The sequence below is a fragment of the Hesperophylax consimilis genome, chromosome 19 (assembly GCF_061612785.1).
Source record: "Hesperophylax consimilis isolate HC1 chromosome 19, BYU_Hcon_1.0, whole genome shotgun sequence".
Taxonomy (NCBI): Eukaryota; Metazoa; Arthropoda; class Insecta; order Trichoptera; family Limnephilidae; genus Hesperophylax; species Hesperophylax consimilis.
This window is the reverse complement of record NC_142854.1, coordinates 31,467,562-31,484,628: the sequence shown is the minus strand read 5'-3', so window position 1 is coordinate 31,484,628 and position 17,067 is coordinate 31,467,562. Positions and strand designations below refer to the sequence as shown.

General features: G+C 36.3%; 1 protein-coding gene and 1 long non-coding RNA gene across 2 annotated transcripts; both read left to right on the top strand.

Annotated features, from left to right (window-relative positions):
- The first annotated feature begins 2,597 nt into the window (after nucleotides 1-2,597).
- On the top strand, nucleotides 2,598-5,472 carry LOC149415146 (uncharacterized). Its single transcript, XM_089643482.1, has 3 exons — nucleotides 2,598-2,871; nucleotides 4,394-4,549; nucleotides 4,645-5,472. Exons 1-3 carry the CDS (start codon nucleotides 2,736-2,738, stop codon nucleotides 5,283-5,285), a joined length of 933 nt encoding a protein of 310 aa, XP_089499608.1. The 5' UTR covers nucleotides 2,598-2,735; the 3' UTR covers nucleotides 5,286-5,472.
- Nucleotides 5,473-11,321: 5,849 nt separating this feature from the next.
- On the top strand, nucleotides 11,322-16,788 carry LOC149415145 (uncharacterized). The gene is made up of 3 exons (XR_016303919.1): nucleotides 11,322-11,461; nucleotides 15,566-15,691; nucleotides 15,815-16,788. It is a non-coding gene; the product is annotated as an uncharacterized LOC149415145 (long non-coding RNA).
- The last annotated feature ends 279 nt before the right edge of the window (nucleotides 16,789-17,067 follow it).

The window sequence follows — 17,067 nt, the reverse complement described above, 5'->3', positions numbered from 1 at the left end:
TATGAATAATGTTCCTCTTAGATAAGGTTATGAATCTAGGGTTAAAAGACCTCGACAAAGATGACAGGGCCTGAAGAAAATTATTTTTTTCAAGGCCTTTTTTTTACATTAACCCCGCACAGGAGGCATGTCTTCTTTGGGGATGCTGTGTTGAGGGTCTTTTTAAGAAAGGGAAATTCTGGGAAGTAAAAATATATGAGGGGTGGGTAAGAATCTAGGGATCAGTGTGTCCAGCAGTGACGTGTGAATCCATCCCTCTAACTGCCGTGGGTCTAGATAATCCTTCTGAAGGTGTCAAAAAGTGCTTCCCTCAACCGGCCTCACCTGATCTCACCTGTCACGCAGTTGCTAGGCAGATGCATCCATCAAGACCTGGACAAACCTCACACCATGAACCCGTGCACCTCTACTAAGTCATCAAACGTGGCGAACCACTTGAGGCGACCTGCGGTGGAGGTGTTGGTTTACTAGTGAAAAAAAAAGTGTTTGTTCATTTCTCTCTTTTCTAACTGTAGGTACAGATAAGTTTGTCTGCTGTTGATCATTGTCGGAGTCTTGTTGAAGAATATTTTCGAAGAATGATGCGAGCGTGAGGATAAAGCAATGGTGAAAATATTACGTAAATCATTGCGTAATAATTGCATAATTAATTGAAAAATATAAATATATTTACTAGTGTATCCCCCGCAATGTTCTTTTCGGGCGCCTCTGACTATTTCTACCATTCACTACTGTACCTATACCAGAATGTTACTATTAAAAAATTACATTACATCGACTTTAATTCGGCTCTATATCTCATTCCAGTGCAGAGATATTGCGTTAAGTATTCCTCGGGTATCCCCGACTTCTTATACCATTCAAAACTGCTCTCTAAAACTCCTGACACTAATAAGAACAAACTTTGAAATTTTCAGCGATATCAGTCGCATACTTAAGCATAACCCTTTCTAACAAACAACAATATTAATGGGCGTGCAAGACAAAAGGCTGTCGTAAGTTTATACATAATATAATGCAACAATACACACAATTGTTGTTTTTTTTTTTAATGTGTTTATTCAGTTTTTTTTATTTGTACATTATTTTCTCTTTCTTAGATCCTACAAAACTGATCAATAAGTTTAATAGTAGTAATAGCTTATAATAATTTATTTAATTTCAACTTGATATCTTGATCCTCAATATTAATTGTTTTTATGTTTGACGGAGATAGAACGATCTAATTTTCGTTTTTATTTTTGAATAACATGTCTCATTTTTAATATCTTCTGATAATGAGTTAAATAATTCCGGAATTTTATGTCTTTTTGTTCTATCTCCGTATACATTTTGCGATATTTTAATAATGAACATTTGTGCTTCTCTATGCCTAGTAGGGTAGTTATGGTTTACAGGTTTTTTGAATTCTGTGTTCCAGAATTCATCTAGCGTTAGTTGGTAATCTATCCTACTATGTATAGAGAGCACATTACACAAAGAAAACATTTTTTTATAATCGCCTTCACATAATTGTATTTTTTTTTTACCTGATATCAATTTTAGGAAACGGATTTGTAATTGTTCTATTTTATTTAAGTACGTTTTATACGTTAATCCGTAACTATTTACTCCGTATCCTATAATTGATTCCGCTAATGCATTATATATACAGTATAATATATTTTTATTAACAAAGTTTTTTAGGTGATAAAATTTCCCTAATATGGATCTTAATCTATTACATACATTTTCAATGTGATTTGACCAGTTAAAATTGACATCTATTGTAAGACCAAGGTATGTATATTGGTAAACTTTTTCTATGTTTGGGCATTTACATGGCAGAGATTGGTTTTTTGTGTGAAAACAATCGTATGAATGACTTTTTATATGCAGTTCTTTATCCTGACAACTTGCATATGGAGAGTGTTTAAGCATATACCTATTTTGTTTTTTTTTGCGTTAATAATAATTCCATTGTCGTGGGACCATTTAATTATGTTATTTAGGTCTGTTTGTAAAAATTCCTCAATTTTCTATAGATTTCTGTCAGCACATATGATGCAAGTATCATATGCAAACATGTAACATTTACAACGTTTTATTACGTTAGGTAAACTGTTTACTTGCATTATATAACACGTAGGTCCCGATATCGACCCTGTTGCTATTCCAGTGTCTGTTAACATTTCATCACTGAAAATTCCGTCAATAATTTTAACTTTAAATTTTCTATTTAACAGATAATTTTTAAACATTTTACTTAAAGGACCTTTAATACCATAGTCTCAACTCTGATTGCATGACTTAAAATAATTTTTTATTTCTATAATTTGCACGTTATATGTAATTTCATGTAAACGTTAATAAAAACACGGAAATGTTTGTCTTTCTTTAAAAAAAAATTCTAGAACTCTCCAACCAGAGTTAAATCATAATTTTAATGTTCAAGTTTCGGTACTTGTTCGTAATATCTTGAGAACAACCGAAATTATATTAGTGGTTGATAATTAAAAATGGCAACACTTGCATTTCATCGTAAGCTCAAAATTAATTTTTCTTTTTTGTATAATCTATGGATAAACTTGCGACCAGCTATCTATGCTTTCGCCGTATGCTTCCTGTCACTTTTTGTTGGTTATGTTATTTGGCTTTATTGCTTTCGTCAATTTGTGCATTTTGTCAACTAAAAAAACTTGTCGAATTCCGCTGCATACAAAGGAGGGTGAACTACCAGATCCTTCCGTGAAAGCATGGATTCCACCACTATCAAGTTAGAACCAGGCACAAGTGTGGAAGAAAGTGTTGCTGTGATATTAACTCCAATCGATATAGACTATCCTTTTATGAAAAAAGAAAACCCGGAATCCATTACCGAAAAGAATTCAGGTAAATTGTTTGATTTTTTTGGTACAGAACTTATATACAGACGCAAAATATGTACAATCAAAATAAAACTGCAGTTTTTTTAACATACATACATCGACCTCACGAAAGCGCCCCTTCATGTGCGGTATGCAGACGGGGGAGTTGACTACCCTTAGTTGGGCAACGTTCTGGGGGGGCGGGGGAGTCTGGGACTCTGTAATTCGGACCTCGAAAAGGCCTCATAGGGTTGTATGCTTCTTGTTTTGTCAAGGAATGCAACCCTATTGTCACCCTCGTAAACCACATTCCTCTATCCGACATTTTTCCATCCTCAAAGATAGATTCCGCAATATTTGGTCAGAGTATTGGCACGTTGCTAGTCAATCCAAGGGAGCCTACTCATAATATTAATAATATTTGGATGATTTGTACATGGCCGTTTTTGTGCAAAACCATCTCAATCGCCTCAATATAAAGGATTATCCCACTGTTTCAAGAATTCCCCCCATTTCTCCAAAAATAATTTTGCTCACTTATTCGAAGGAGGATTGGACATTGTTCCGTTCCTTCTTGCCTTTTTAAAATTCACGTTCTTGACTCCTCAGATTGTACATTCTGTGGTCTTGAAGTGGGAACTTTACATCACATATTTTTTGCTGTCCCTCTCTAAACAAATGTGCTCTCTTCTATCAAGCCTCATCTAAAATTTCCTCTCCTCCATTCAACATCGCATCTCTTCTTAAGTCTGAATTCGACTCCAATCTTCCATATAATGTTGATATTTGCCCAATTAAACAAAATTAATTTATTAATTTACCTTCACTCATTCCATAATTTAAAATGATGGCTTAGAACACCCTTGAAGGGTGAAATCCAGAACCAATTGAAAACAAGAGGTCTGCATTAATTGATGTATTTTTATTTTATTAACACACTTACTGCGGGAACGGTTCGAATTTGGGAGTCAAGTATGGGTACCGCCGCCCCGGAAACCATTTATTAAATGATGAAAATAGATATTAGAACGAAGCTTACATGGCCAATCGCGTGATGAAACAGGTATCTTTATCATTTACTTTATTTCTTCTTGGGAACAATAATTAATAATTATTTATGGTTCAAATATTGTTCCAATATAATAACAAAAAACCATCTGGCCACTCATGTAACTTTTTTTTTTCTTTTTCAAATATTTAGTTTTTGTATGTAGTATAAAGTGATTACTAATGTTTGATTCACTCGAATGTAAATATTGTTAACCCCGATGCAGGCTTAGTCCTAGCGAGGTTGATTTTTATGAGAAGAAACATGATTTGACGCAAAAAATAATCTAACTAATCCGATGGTTTGATTTTCACAATTGGAATATTTTCCCGTTAACTTACTTCAAGTAGCTTATCAGCAGGAGCTTTTTTAAACAATATAATTCAATCCAACTATAAATACAAACAATAATCATATAAATTGCACCGATAAAAGACGAATTGTAATACTAGCATGTCTTTACACATACTATCAATGTATTGTTGTTTTATTGTTCCAGATAGCATTCATGTGGAGAGTGTTCATATCAAGTCAGAATCAGGACACCGGGAAGAAGATGGAGGGGGAATTCATTTTACGAAAATTGACATAGACCTCCCAGATGTTAAAAGGGAATGTTTAGAGCACTCTGAAAGTATTACCGAGACTGCTGCAGGTAAAATCGATTTTTGTTTGTCTGAATTCGTTTTCGTAATGTTCTGTTTTCATTATAGACACCTACTTATTGAGCTTTACCGCCATCTTTTTCAGACTTGATAACGGACCTGAAAACGCATCCTGAAGAAAAGCCTCATTCATGTCCCCATTGCAACTACTCCTGCTCGGATAAATTTCGTTTAACAATGCACTTACGCACCCATACCGGAGAAAAACCTCATTCTTGTTCCTATTGTAACTACTCTTGCTCACGCAAGTCATCATTAACAGTGCACTTACGCACGCATACTGGAGAAAAACCTTTTTCATGTTCCCATTGTACCTACACCTGCTCACACGGATCAGATTTAACAGTGCACTTACGCACACATACTGGAGAAAAACCTTATTCGTGTTCCTATTGTAACTACACCTGCTCAGACAAATCACGTTTAACAGTGCACTTACGCACCCATACTGGTTTAAAACCTTATTCATGTTCCTACTGCGGCTATTCATGTTCTCAAAAGGTTAATTTAAAAAGTCACATTCTTACCCATTCTGGAGAAAAACCCCATTCATGTCCCCATTGTAAATACTCTTGCTCAGAAAAATCACGTTTAAAAAGTCACTTACGCACCCATACTGGAGAAAAACCTCACGCATGTCCCCATTGTAACTACTGCTGTTCAGACAAATCACATTTAAATCGGCACCTACGCACCCATACTAGAGAAAAATCTAATTCATATTGACGAAAGGGAAGTTTAAATATTGTACATGCCGACTCAATGTAAAAAAAATATTTCACGTAATGCGGTTGAAACCAAACCTTTTAATGTATCAACTTATATCGCAAAGTCTATCTGAAACATTGTTATTCAGATTGCTTAATATTGAAACGCTTTCGTGGTTATTCCAACAATCCGGTTCCCACCTAAATTGCCCTCTCTCTTATTTTTATTCCTTTCCCCAAAGGTTTTACTTTCTAAATTAAGCAAACAAGAAGATTTAGAAAAACAGATATCAATAATAGATTTTCAAATTAAAAAAATAAATAAAACACATATTTTAACTCTCAGGACGGGTTGTTTCATAGAATTTGAACAATTCATCAGATTTCAACGTTAATGTATGAGTTCAGTGAATGTCCTATTCAATTTCTGTCACTATATCATTATGTGCCAGTTACTTGGCAGAAGTGAAATAATAGCAGAACTTAAATAAAACTTCTGTCTAAGATAATTTTTCAATTTTAGCTGAAATTCATGAACATTTTTGTGCATTTGAGTCAATATATATGTACGAAATTAAATATTTTCCCCTTTATTTGCAACGAAGTTGTTAAATATATTTACAGCTTTTAAGAGGAAGCTACAAGCCAAAAATGTGTATATTCTCAGTATACCTTATATTTTAGGTAATAAACATTAAAATCGCTTGACAAACGGATGATATGATGATTGATATCTGCTACAACACATTAATGTCTCATCTAAAACTACCGCAACTTTCTACCCGGAGAACTATATATGATTTTTTTTAAGTTGCTGAATATCTTCATTGACTGCTTTGCATTATAATTTTATGTTTCCCTGTAAAATCGGCACCACTCTAACATATTTTCCACTGTGACAACCATAGCATTAACTAATCTATTTCACTAAAGTATTTATCGTACTGATATTTATTGTATGTATGTACTAATATATTATTTCATATTATGTCTGTAAAAGCCCTATGGGCGTTAAATAATTACAATAAAAACAAAAAAATTCTCCCTCCCTGCCACTGTTCATTATTCATTGTCGATTTTCGTTGGCACTCATTAAACCCTGGCGATTAGTAAGTTCATCTAATTTTGACCCCGAGAGAAAGAGTTAACCCGATTATATTTGGTAAATTGATAAATATACAGAAAGGACACGGTCAACACGCACTTTTAACAGAGAAAAAACAATGTTTATCAGTTAGATAACAATAAGAAGCCATTTTCGGAAACTGAAATACTTACTAGGCGACGATAGTGTACTGTGATCGGCTAGCCAGGCTATATTTGAAAATTATGCGATCACCTCTCTTACCTACGTCATGAGAAGGGGTCAGAACAATTTACGGAGCGCCGTTTTTTCGCGCCTTTTATATGTCAAAGTAACAACTCCCATACAAATAAATGATATTCCGCGGCAGTCACACGATAGATCTGACCCCCTCTCCTGAGGAAGATTATAGCGTAGTGTGTCAGCCCAACATTATTTAATAATACGTACATTCTACGTCCATAATATATGTGCACATAATATATCGCAATGTCTCTAAGGCATTATGTTGAACACAACATTACAAGGCAAGCATTTTGATTCGAATTTATTTTACAGCGTTTTTCCTTAAAATGAACGAGCCGCGTAAGTACTTTGAATTAAATTCTACTTAATAATTTAGGACAATCAGTGATGTTTTTTGCTATATAGTAATGTTTAAGTCATATTGTAAAATTGCACCTGCAAATTCTTAACCTACACTCAACAAATCAATATTTAGTATTTTTAGTAGTTGCTTCAAGAGAATTATAAAATCAATTGTGCAATTTGTAAGAAATTTATTTAATGATTTTTTCAGAATCCATTCAATTTTGTTTATATATACCTAAGTAATGAATAAACTGAGAACACATAGTCGACGCAAACTCTAAATGGCTTCGTACTTATGCAATGTATACCTACTTGAATGATAATGACATGCAACTTCGCATAGTAAAGTGTTAAAGTTATTAGCATATTTAAAACTATATCTATGTAAAAAATGTTAAAAAATCATCCCTGTTGATACTTAAAGCATAAACGGGTCCGGCTGTCATTCTGCCAACGTGTCTCGGCGAAGCCAATCTCAAAATCTGCAAAGAAATAAAATATTTGGGGCATGACGTCACCTAAATGATAAAAATGAAATAGTACTCCAAAGAAGAGTACTGAGCGTGCGAGCCAACGTGCTCGCCAGGAGATTTGACAAGTGCAGTCGTTTGGTGAAGAAGCAACTATTCCAAACATACTGAATAAGTTTTTACACTAGCGAACTAAGCACAAGGCATACACAAGGCGTCTTGAATACACTCCTAGTACATTATAACCACGCATACAGGGCGCTGTCCGGCCTCCCTTGGCGATACAGCGCTTCAGATATGTTCGCTTAGGGAAGGGTGCATGGATTTTCATGAACCACAGAGTAGCCGGGATGAGTCAGCGCCACACACTCACACACGAAAACACTCTTGTCCAGGCTGTCGCCCAGTGGCAAGGCGCGCCAAGTTAATTTCCCTCAAGCCACCGTAGTACAAGTGCTAAATATGTTTTATTTTATTATTTTTAAATAATAAACTAATGTTTATAAGACAAGGTTTTATGCATAGCACAAAAAATAACGAATAATTATTAGCAATAATTAGTCGCCTGAAATATCAATAGGTACAAATTGAAAATATTTCCCGAAAAAAAATGTTTTATTTTATTTTCAACAAGGCGATGCACTACGTCATGTGATATTTTAAATTGAGTCGCTATCAAAAATAACCCCTACGTAGATGGCGATAAGGTTTAAATTCCCGCTTAACATATATATAATATCCGCCTGTTTTGATTTATGCAAGAAAAAAACATGGCCAAAAAGTGCCTTTTACTTTATTTTGTGGATATAAATAACTTAATTTGCCACATTATACAATAAAATCATAACCGAAAGTGGGTTCGTAAGTAGGAGATTTTGAACTTTAAAGCAGTTTTCATAGGCCTTATACATTATTTTTTTCTGGGCTTATAAAAGACTTTTATAAAAAATACTCGTTTATTTCAAAGGCCAAAATGTATTTCTACTCGCAGTATTTAATTAAAACATCAAAAACAAAAACAGAAACATTTCTAGGCGACCAAATTTTCAAACCAAAAACACATGATTTTGCATTACTACATATGGCATCGCCTTTAATATCATGTAATTTATTTAGATGTACGCTTTTATATGGCAGACAGAGTATTGTACTCACTTCTCTGTTCAGCTGAAATAAACAAACAGTATTATTATTTAAACATATATAACAAATATGTACCCTCTAAATCAAGTATTATTAAAATAAAGCAAATATATATATTTGCTTATTCATAAAACTATTCTGTCTTAAGAGCTCTAATCACATCTTTTAGAATTACGCGACTTCAGAATTCTTGCAGACTCCCTTGTGTTAAGTCAGACCTTAGATCGAGAATCCGCCAGTTTTGAGCAAGTCTGTTCTGTGAATGAGTCCGCTTGTGTCTTAGCAAAGGTAAACATTTGTGAAAATGAATACTGACGTGTTCAGGGCTAGAAGATTCTTAAAAGAATCTAGCAGTTAACTCTGTACAAATCTCAAGTACGCCTTACAATCGAATTTGGGATCCATCTCAGGGCTGGAGCTCCACAAAACTCTATAAACCTACTAAACTTGATTCAGTGCATTCGAGGGCGGTCCGTCAGATTGACAATCCATATCTAATGCACAGAGTGAAGGGTGTTCCTCTCACTGTCCGCTCTCTGACTACTACAGAATGTCTAATTATTATATATCTACCCATTGACCTAATATCTACATATTAAATGTAACTGTTGTTAGTATCAATTGAACTGGCCGAAGCCTAACTAACGGCGAAAAACCCGTGAAGTGGGTTTTAAACTGCTATTTGATAAGTGATTAGACTGATTAAGTATCCTGTTTTATTTTATTGTTTTGGTGATATTTAAATTTCTGTTCAAAATTCATCTGTCGTATTATCGCACAATCATGTTTTGCAAATTTTCTTTAGTGTTCTTTGTTTTTTCATTTATTCAAATTTCTTATTACTTTAATAAAAAAAATTCAAGCCGTTTTGAGATTTTCTTGTCATAATAAAGTTTCATCTTGAGAAAATAAGCTGTAAAAAATTATTTTCTTAGTCAGATGAACCTTGCCGTCAGGAAACATTTCGATATTTTTCTGCTTCAATGACATTTTAGTTTTTAAAATAGTTTTTGGGGCCATATAATGAATTGCTGAATGCAATTATATTGTCTATGGTCGCACCTTTTTTGAATAGCCTTGAGTTTTTCTACCTTGTCGATCATCATCGCTCCGTCAGCTATATCTGTGGTTAAGTAGTGTACAAACGTTTTCCATATAAAAAGCGCGAAGATATTGATCTAGTGACTTGTTTATTTATGAGTATAACCTAAAAATTATCACTGACGCATGCTTTTGTCGTTGCCAATCGTTGCATCCTGCTTTTAAAATCTAATTCTATATAATATTCTTTACGAAAACAGTTCCTAACGCAGTTAAATTTATCATCCCTTGTGTTAGTTATTGGTAAGTTCTAATGCTGATATTTTCTGCAAATGCACATCTGCGATGTTTCTATTGACGCGGTTCACATGTGAACCTGAACCTGTGTGAACACGTGAACCGCCGTTTTCAGCTGGTTTTCTATTTCCTACAGGAACACTGGTTGTATATACGCGCAATGCCAGGCGCGTGACACAATCTGACTTACTGAACCCGGATGGTGTGTAGGCAAAACCGCCGACTGAATTATTAATACACCGTTGTCGGAATAACAATAATTCTGTCGGCGGTTCAAAATGTTGGTGCGATCTAGCTTAACTTATGACGCCATATGACGTTTTATTTGAGGAACGTTTGAACTGTCAATTTGAAGTCTACCTTTTTGATAATTGATTTACAAAGGCATTGATTGAAATTGTAACTAATTCTAAAATATTCCACGACATTTTATCAAAGGCATATCGCACACCTAGATGAAGAGTAGTACAACTCAAAATACCTATTTTTTCAGGAACAGCAAAAAACATTTTACTCGATTTTTATGTGACCGATTAAAAATATTTTTATTTAATGTTGTATGTTATTTTACTAGGATATTTATTTGCTCAATTACTTATCATCAAATACACGTATCACTTGTTTATTAATTAATTTCGTGTTATTTTAGTATTTGTGACTAAATCATTGTTTAATAATTTTATCAACTCAAATTAATCAACTATTATGAATTAGTAAAATTAAAATTACTTACTTTTGTAAACAAAACCGGAGTATGTGGAGTTGATATGTAGAACGCCCGAGAAACAAGACAGGTCCAATCACGAATACCAAATCAACTAAAATAATTCACGCTTTATGACTGCAGTTAATCACGAATACAAAACTAAGTCGAAATAATCCAGTCTTTGTGCGTATTGACAGCACCTTCCCCTACAGCTGGTATTTCGTAATTGGTGATGTGTTACTGTTGTTGGTGGTGGGTGTACGTGGAGCAACTCAGAAAGACTAACTTACATCGCCATCACATTATTATTGATAGAAATTTTAAAACAGGTGTCTTTGTAGTTTGTGTAGTTTTCGACGCAGATTCTGAAAATCGCAATAACTCAATTTTGAATTATTTCGAGTTGTGCTACCCTTTGGTAGCACAACTCGAAAACTAGGTGTGCGATATTCATGATACACGGCTACATAGAGATATATTGGAAGTCAGCATTAGATTACTGTATTCTAACGATTGACGACGATTCTCTCCACCGATTTCAATCGTCTTATCGTTAATGTCACTAGTATATCCTTATTTGAAAATATTTTTACAGTAAAATCCATTGCATGGCACAATATTAAAACCTAAGATCAATATTCGTAGCTCATAAATATTGGAGTTCCGTTAAAACAACGTTCTGTTTTAGGAAGTTTCAGATACATGATTTGTGCACAACAGAGCCATGGATCTACTTAATCCAGAGAGTGTTTCCATCAAGACGGAACCAGTGCCCCGGGAAGACAATGGAGGTGAAATGCCGTATACGGATATGGATTTCGACCTCCCAGATGTAAAGAAGGAATGTTTGCAGGATTCGGAAAGTACTACAGCAATCTTTTTATTTATTCTTACAAATCTCATGTTTTAACCTTACCTTAGTTGTGATATAATTATAGTTAAATAAATTAAAGTGCACTGAAAACACAATATTGATACAATGAAGCATTATTCCATTGGTTACATACAACAAAACGCCGTACTGAAGGTGCTCAAGAGTTAACATTTTATCCTTCTTAAAGGATCGGTCTTGAAGTGGACATCTGGGGTCATTCATATATCTGAAATTAACTTAAAGTCTCTCTTCCAAATTCCGGAAAACACACGGTTTTTATTACGGAAGATATTTTCTTAGAAACACCTTTTATACTTACAATTGTTTTTTGAAACATTCACTATTAGTCCTACATTATGTGCCCATTTAAGCAGTTGTTTAAAATCTCGTAATGAAATAACCAGTTCTAAATATACCAACGTTACAACAATTGACGAGCTGAATATAAACAATCTCCCCAGGACATACGCTGATAATCCTGACCAATTTCTTGAATCTTTAATGCTTTTTTAATAAATGTATGGACTAATTTAGCAAAGCAAGGTATGCAATCTGATGAGACATCCTGAGAAGGGAAAGAAGCTTGACTTAAAGAAATCACAAATCGAAAACAGTATTTCTTCTCTAAAATAAAATGTATCTTCGGAGGACTTAATCACAACCAATGCATTGAAATATCTCTTTAAAGTACTTATCGTTCCTCTAACAAACCTAGTCAATCTGTCTTTAACTGAAAGCGTTTTCCCCACAGCTCTCACACAAGCTATTGTTTAACCAATATTATAAAAATGCCTAACAACTATTTACCAATAAGCCTACTCAATACGTTTTCAAAAATATTGAACAAATACTATAAAACAACTCCTATCCTACTAAGAAAGTAACTTCTGAATCGATGTAATCCATCTATGTTTGTATTATGTACTTAACTTATTTGATTAAATATAATTTTAAAGCTGCTCATCTCGACGCAGGAATTCCCTAGTGAGATGAGCAGCGGAGGTATTTTATTTTATTTGCTGCGACTATTCATGCGCTTTGACATCGCATTATTCTAGCAAGGCTTATAGACTTACCTGGGTCTGGTTTTATTCCTTATTTTCATCAACGATATAACAAATTGATTAGACGATGTCGAGGTATTGCTCTTTGCTGATGATATCACGCTTTACAAAAAATACTAATGAAAATCATTGTTAAACACTACCTATGCATACCGACTATTGTTTTTTTTATTTTTTTTTTATATTTACTCCACAGGAGGCCCTGAAGAAAATAATTTCCCTCAGGGCCTATGTCATCTTTGGGGATGCTGTGTGGAGGGTCTTTTTGTGGAGAGGAAGGAGTGAACATGGGTCTTGAAGAGTCCCATGTTGTAGGAGGGAGGAAACACAGAGGCCGGCAGTTCGTTCCACAGCCGAGCTGTTGAACTTAAGAACGAATCGTAGAAGCGACCCGTTCTCATGTGACAAATGTCAACCGTGTACAAATGTTGGGCGCGCGTTTGGCGTGTATCCCGACTATGCACCGGTGCCGAAGGGATCAATGACGCTAGTTCCTCAGAGCATCTTCCATTGTAATACCGATAGAACAAGGACAGCATACCTACCTGACGCCTGTGCTCTAAAGATTGCAGTCCGCTTGTTAAGATTGGGGAATCTATCAAACGGACCGCCCGTTTTTGCACAGAGTCAAGGGTTTTTTTCAGGTATTTAGGGGCTCCGGACCAGAGATGGCTACCAAATTCGAGAGTAGGGCGCACTTGCGATGTGTACAGGGTCAGCAGTTGTGTACTATTAAAGTATCTGCGGGCCCTGTACACTCAACTGTACAGTACGCCCAGCTTCTGAGAGGCCAACTTTACTCTGGCTTCAATGGAGCCCCCGTACCTGAGCTGGTCACTTATAGTTACACCAAGCATATCAATGGAAGGCCTATTCGGAAGATTGCTTCCGTTGAAGGAGACTAGATTGTCATTTGGATCCCTTTTAGACGTAATCAGACAGGATTGGGTCTTTGAAACATTAAATTCGACGAGATTATTTTTACCCTAGGAGGAAATACTCTCGGCGTTCGAGATGTGTTGTAGGCTCGGTAAGCCACGTTTTTTCGTCGAACTGCTTCGGAGCATTGTCGACTGAACCACGGCTTTGAGCCCACACCAGTTTCTTTAGTAGTCGATTGTATGAAGCCATCCATCGCCGATTTGATGACTTCACCAATCTCCTGGGCACATCTTGAAGGGTCCGAAGTCCGAAAACAAACAGCTGACCACGGAAAAGCGTTAAAATGGGCCCGCATACCGAACCAATCTGCTGACCTATAGTGCCACACTTTTCTCCTCAGCCTCTCATTGGTTGGTCTGAGGTTAACGGGGATTGATGTCGTCACTAGGCAGTGGTCAGATGATCCCAGAGGCGCTGTGTCGTCAATCTTATAACCGTGTGGCACAGTAGTTAAGAATAGGTCTAACAGATTGGAGCGGTTAGTCTGGGCATCAGGAACCCTTGTAGGCTCCTGAACTAGTTGCTCTAATCCGTAGCAAATGGCAAAGGATTCCGCCTGTCGGCCAGCCGAGTCCGTTGGGCCTGAGAACTTCAACCATGGTTCGTTATGAACATTGAAGTCCCCCAGAACAATAAACTCGGCCGAAGGGTAGCGGGGCAAGAGATCATCAATAGTATCGCTCAAATGTTTGAAGAGTTCGGAAGTGTCTGATTCGTTATGGTTCGGTGAGCGGTATAGACATGCGTAGAATCTTGCCGTACTGGCAAGATTGACGCGCACCCACATTACGTCGAATCTGGAGTTTTCCAGACTCAATAGTCGTAAACAGTTGACGTCAGCTCGACTATAGAGGCAGACTCCTCCTTTGGGTCTGAACTTGCTTGCAAGGGTAAAGCCCGGGCAGTCCAGATAGGAGGAGTCTGGCGGCTCGGCTATCTGAGTTTCGGATAGGAAGAGAAGGTTGGGACGTTGGGATAAAAGATGGTGATGAACGGAATTTACATTTGTGTGCAGGCCGCGAATGTTGGCAAAATTTACCAACAGTTTTGGCCCGCACCGGGGACGCATGCTACTCGCCGCTGTAACGATGTTAAGTTTGTTTTGTTGTGGGTTCATGATTTTAAGTTTTTTTTTTTTTTTGTAAGGGTATGAGGTAAAAGGAAGGTCTGGAAAGGAAAGGTATGAGGGGTGGGTAGGAATCTGGGGATCAGGCTATCCAAGAGTGATGAGCGTTTGGTTCCAGCCCACCCACTGCGGTGCTAGGCGATAGGCTGGGAGAGTCCGGCTGGAGAGGGCATCCAATCCCCAAACGCTGCTGCCGGGTCCCCTCCGGTCACGAACCGGCACAACAGCAGTGGCGGGGTTTTTTCACTCGCTGATGGGGCAGCCCACCCTTAGTCGTGAGCCTGAGGGTCGGGCCCCTGTACTATCGAGCGGCCCGGACAGCGGTAACCGGTTGTAAAGGGTCTCCCTCAACCAGCATCTCCCAACCGGCCCGCCACGCAGAAGGTCGGCCGACGCACCCGCCACCAAGACCTGGGCATACCTTAACCCATGAACCCGGGCACCCCTGCTAAGTCACCAAACGTAGCGAACCACTTGGGGTGACCCGTGGCAGAGGTGTTGGTCATCCAATAAATGGTTCCCAGGGCGGCGGTACCCATTCCCGCCTACCAAATTATTGGTGCTTACATGGACTGTAATTTTAACGAGCGAATACAAACAAATATATTCCATTCATATGTTTATGTTGAAGTATCTCGCTTGAATACAAAAATTATCTTTTCCAATAAATTACTATTTACCCCAAAAAATTCATACATTAGAAGACAGAGTCAAAATATCTGATTTAACTTTCTTATTTAAAATACTATATTTTTGTTTCTTGTATTTTTATTTAATTTCTGTATTTTTTGTATCTTGTAATTTTTGTCACTATTTCTTTCTCATGTTTAAAATTAATTCTCATGTTAAAATTTGACGAACCATATTTTTTTCAAAGCCCCGCGTTAAATTATTATATAAATTTCACATTCATGTTGCTCTTTTGTCTTCACATGTAGCATTAATGTGAAAACTGTTTCAGACAAGGCGAAACCAGGACAACAAGAAGAATATGGTGGGGGAATTCCTTATATGGAAATTGACATTGACCTGTCGGATATTAAAAAGGAATGCCGAGATCACTTTGATGGAATTACCCAGACAGCAGGTAAAATCGACTTTCTCTGTTGGAGTGAAGAATTCATGTTTTTATTTTTTTTAACGTTGTATGATTTAACTGTGGTTAGACTTAACACCTTGTATTATTAATCTTTTTCTGACTTATTGACAGATCTGAAGATGCAACCCATAAAAAAACGATTCTTCTGTTCTCGTTGCAACTACTCCTGCTTTTTCAAGTCAAACTTAGGACGTCACTTGCGCACCCACACTGGAGAAAAACCCTTTTCATGTGCCCATTGCAGTTATTCATGTTCTCGAAAAGGACATTTGACTCTACACATGATGACTCACAGTGGAAAAAAACCTTTTTCATGTCCCAAATGCAGTTATTCATGTTGTCAAAAGGGAGCTTTGACGTTACACGTGATGACTCATAGTGGAGAAAAACCCTTTTCATGCAATGACTGTAATTATTCATGTTCTGTAAAGACTAATTTGACGCGACATATGCTGACTCATAGTGGACAAAAACCTTTTTCATGTTCCGACTGCAACTATACATGTTCTCAAAAGGGATCTTTGACGGTTCACATGAAGACTCACAGTGGCGAAAAACCTTTTTCATGCTCTGTCTGTAATTATTCATGTTCTGTAAAGAGTAATTTGACACAACACATTCTGACTCATAGTGGAATAAAACATTTTTCATGCTCTGACTGTAACTATTCATGTTCGCGAAAGGATATGTTGACAAGACACATGCTGATTCACACAAGGATAAAACCTTTTTCATGCTCTGACTGTAATTATTCATGTTCTGTAAAAGGAACTTTGAATAGACATATGCTGACTCACTATTGAGGCAATAATTTTTTGTTTCTTGTGTCAGTATTCACTTTCACGAAAGTGTACATAAATAAGACGTATTCGGACTAATTCACAGAAAAACCTCACTCTATACTAGCGATAATGAAACTTAGATCTGAGGTTGCCAATTTACTCATTGGAAAAAACTACCTTGTATCCACGAAAAACATGAAGTATGGAATTATTTTATAGATCTCATCCAGCTTTACGTTTTTTCAACAACCATCAAAATTGTATAGAAAATATAATATAAACATGTTAACCTTAATCCATGGATCACACAGAATTGTTATGTTATGAAATCCATACGATAAGATACTATTAAATATATGGAAACATTTGCATATGGTTATTGCAGATTCAAACGAAACATACTTAAGAATACAAAACGATAAATTTTGCTTATAATATCCATGAAAAATTTCAATAATTATTTATTTATCCAGTTCTCTATTTACCGAAGTTTCATCAAGTGACCAACTGAGTTTTTTATTATTGATACATTATTTTACAGTATTTCATATTTTAATTCAGTAATGTTGGCCTCACTGGGTT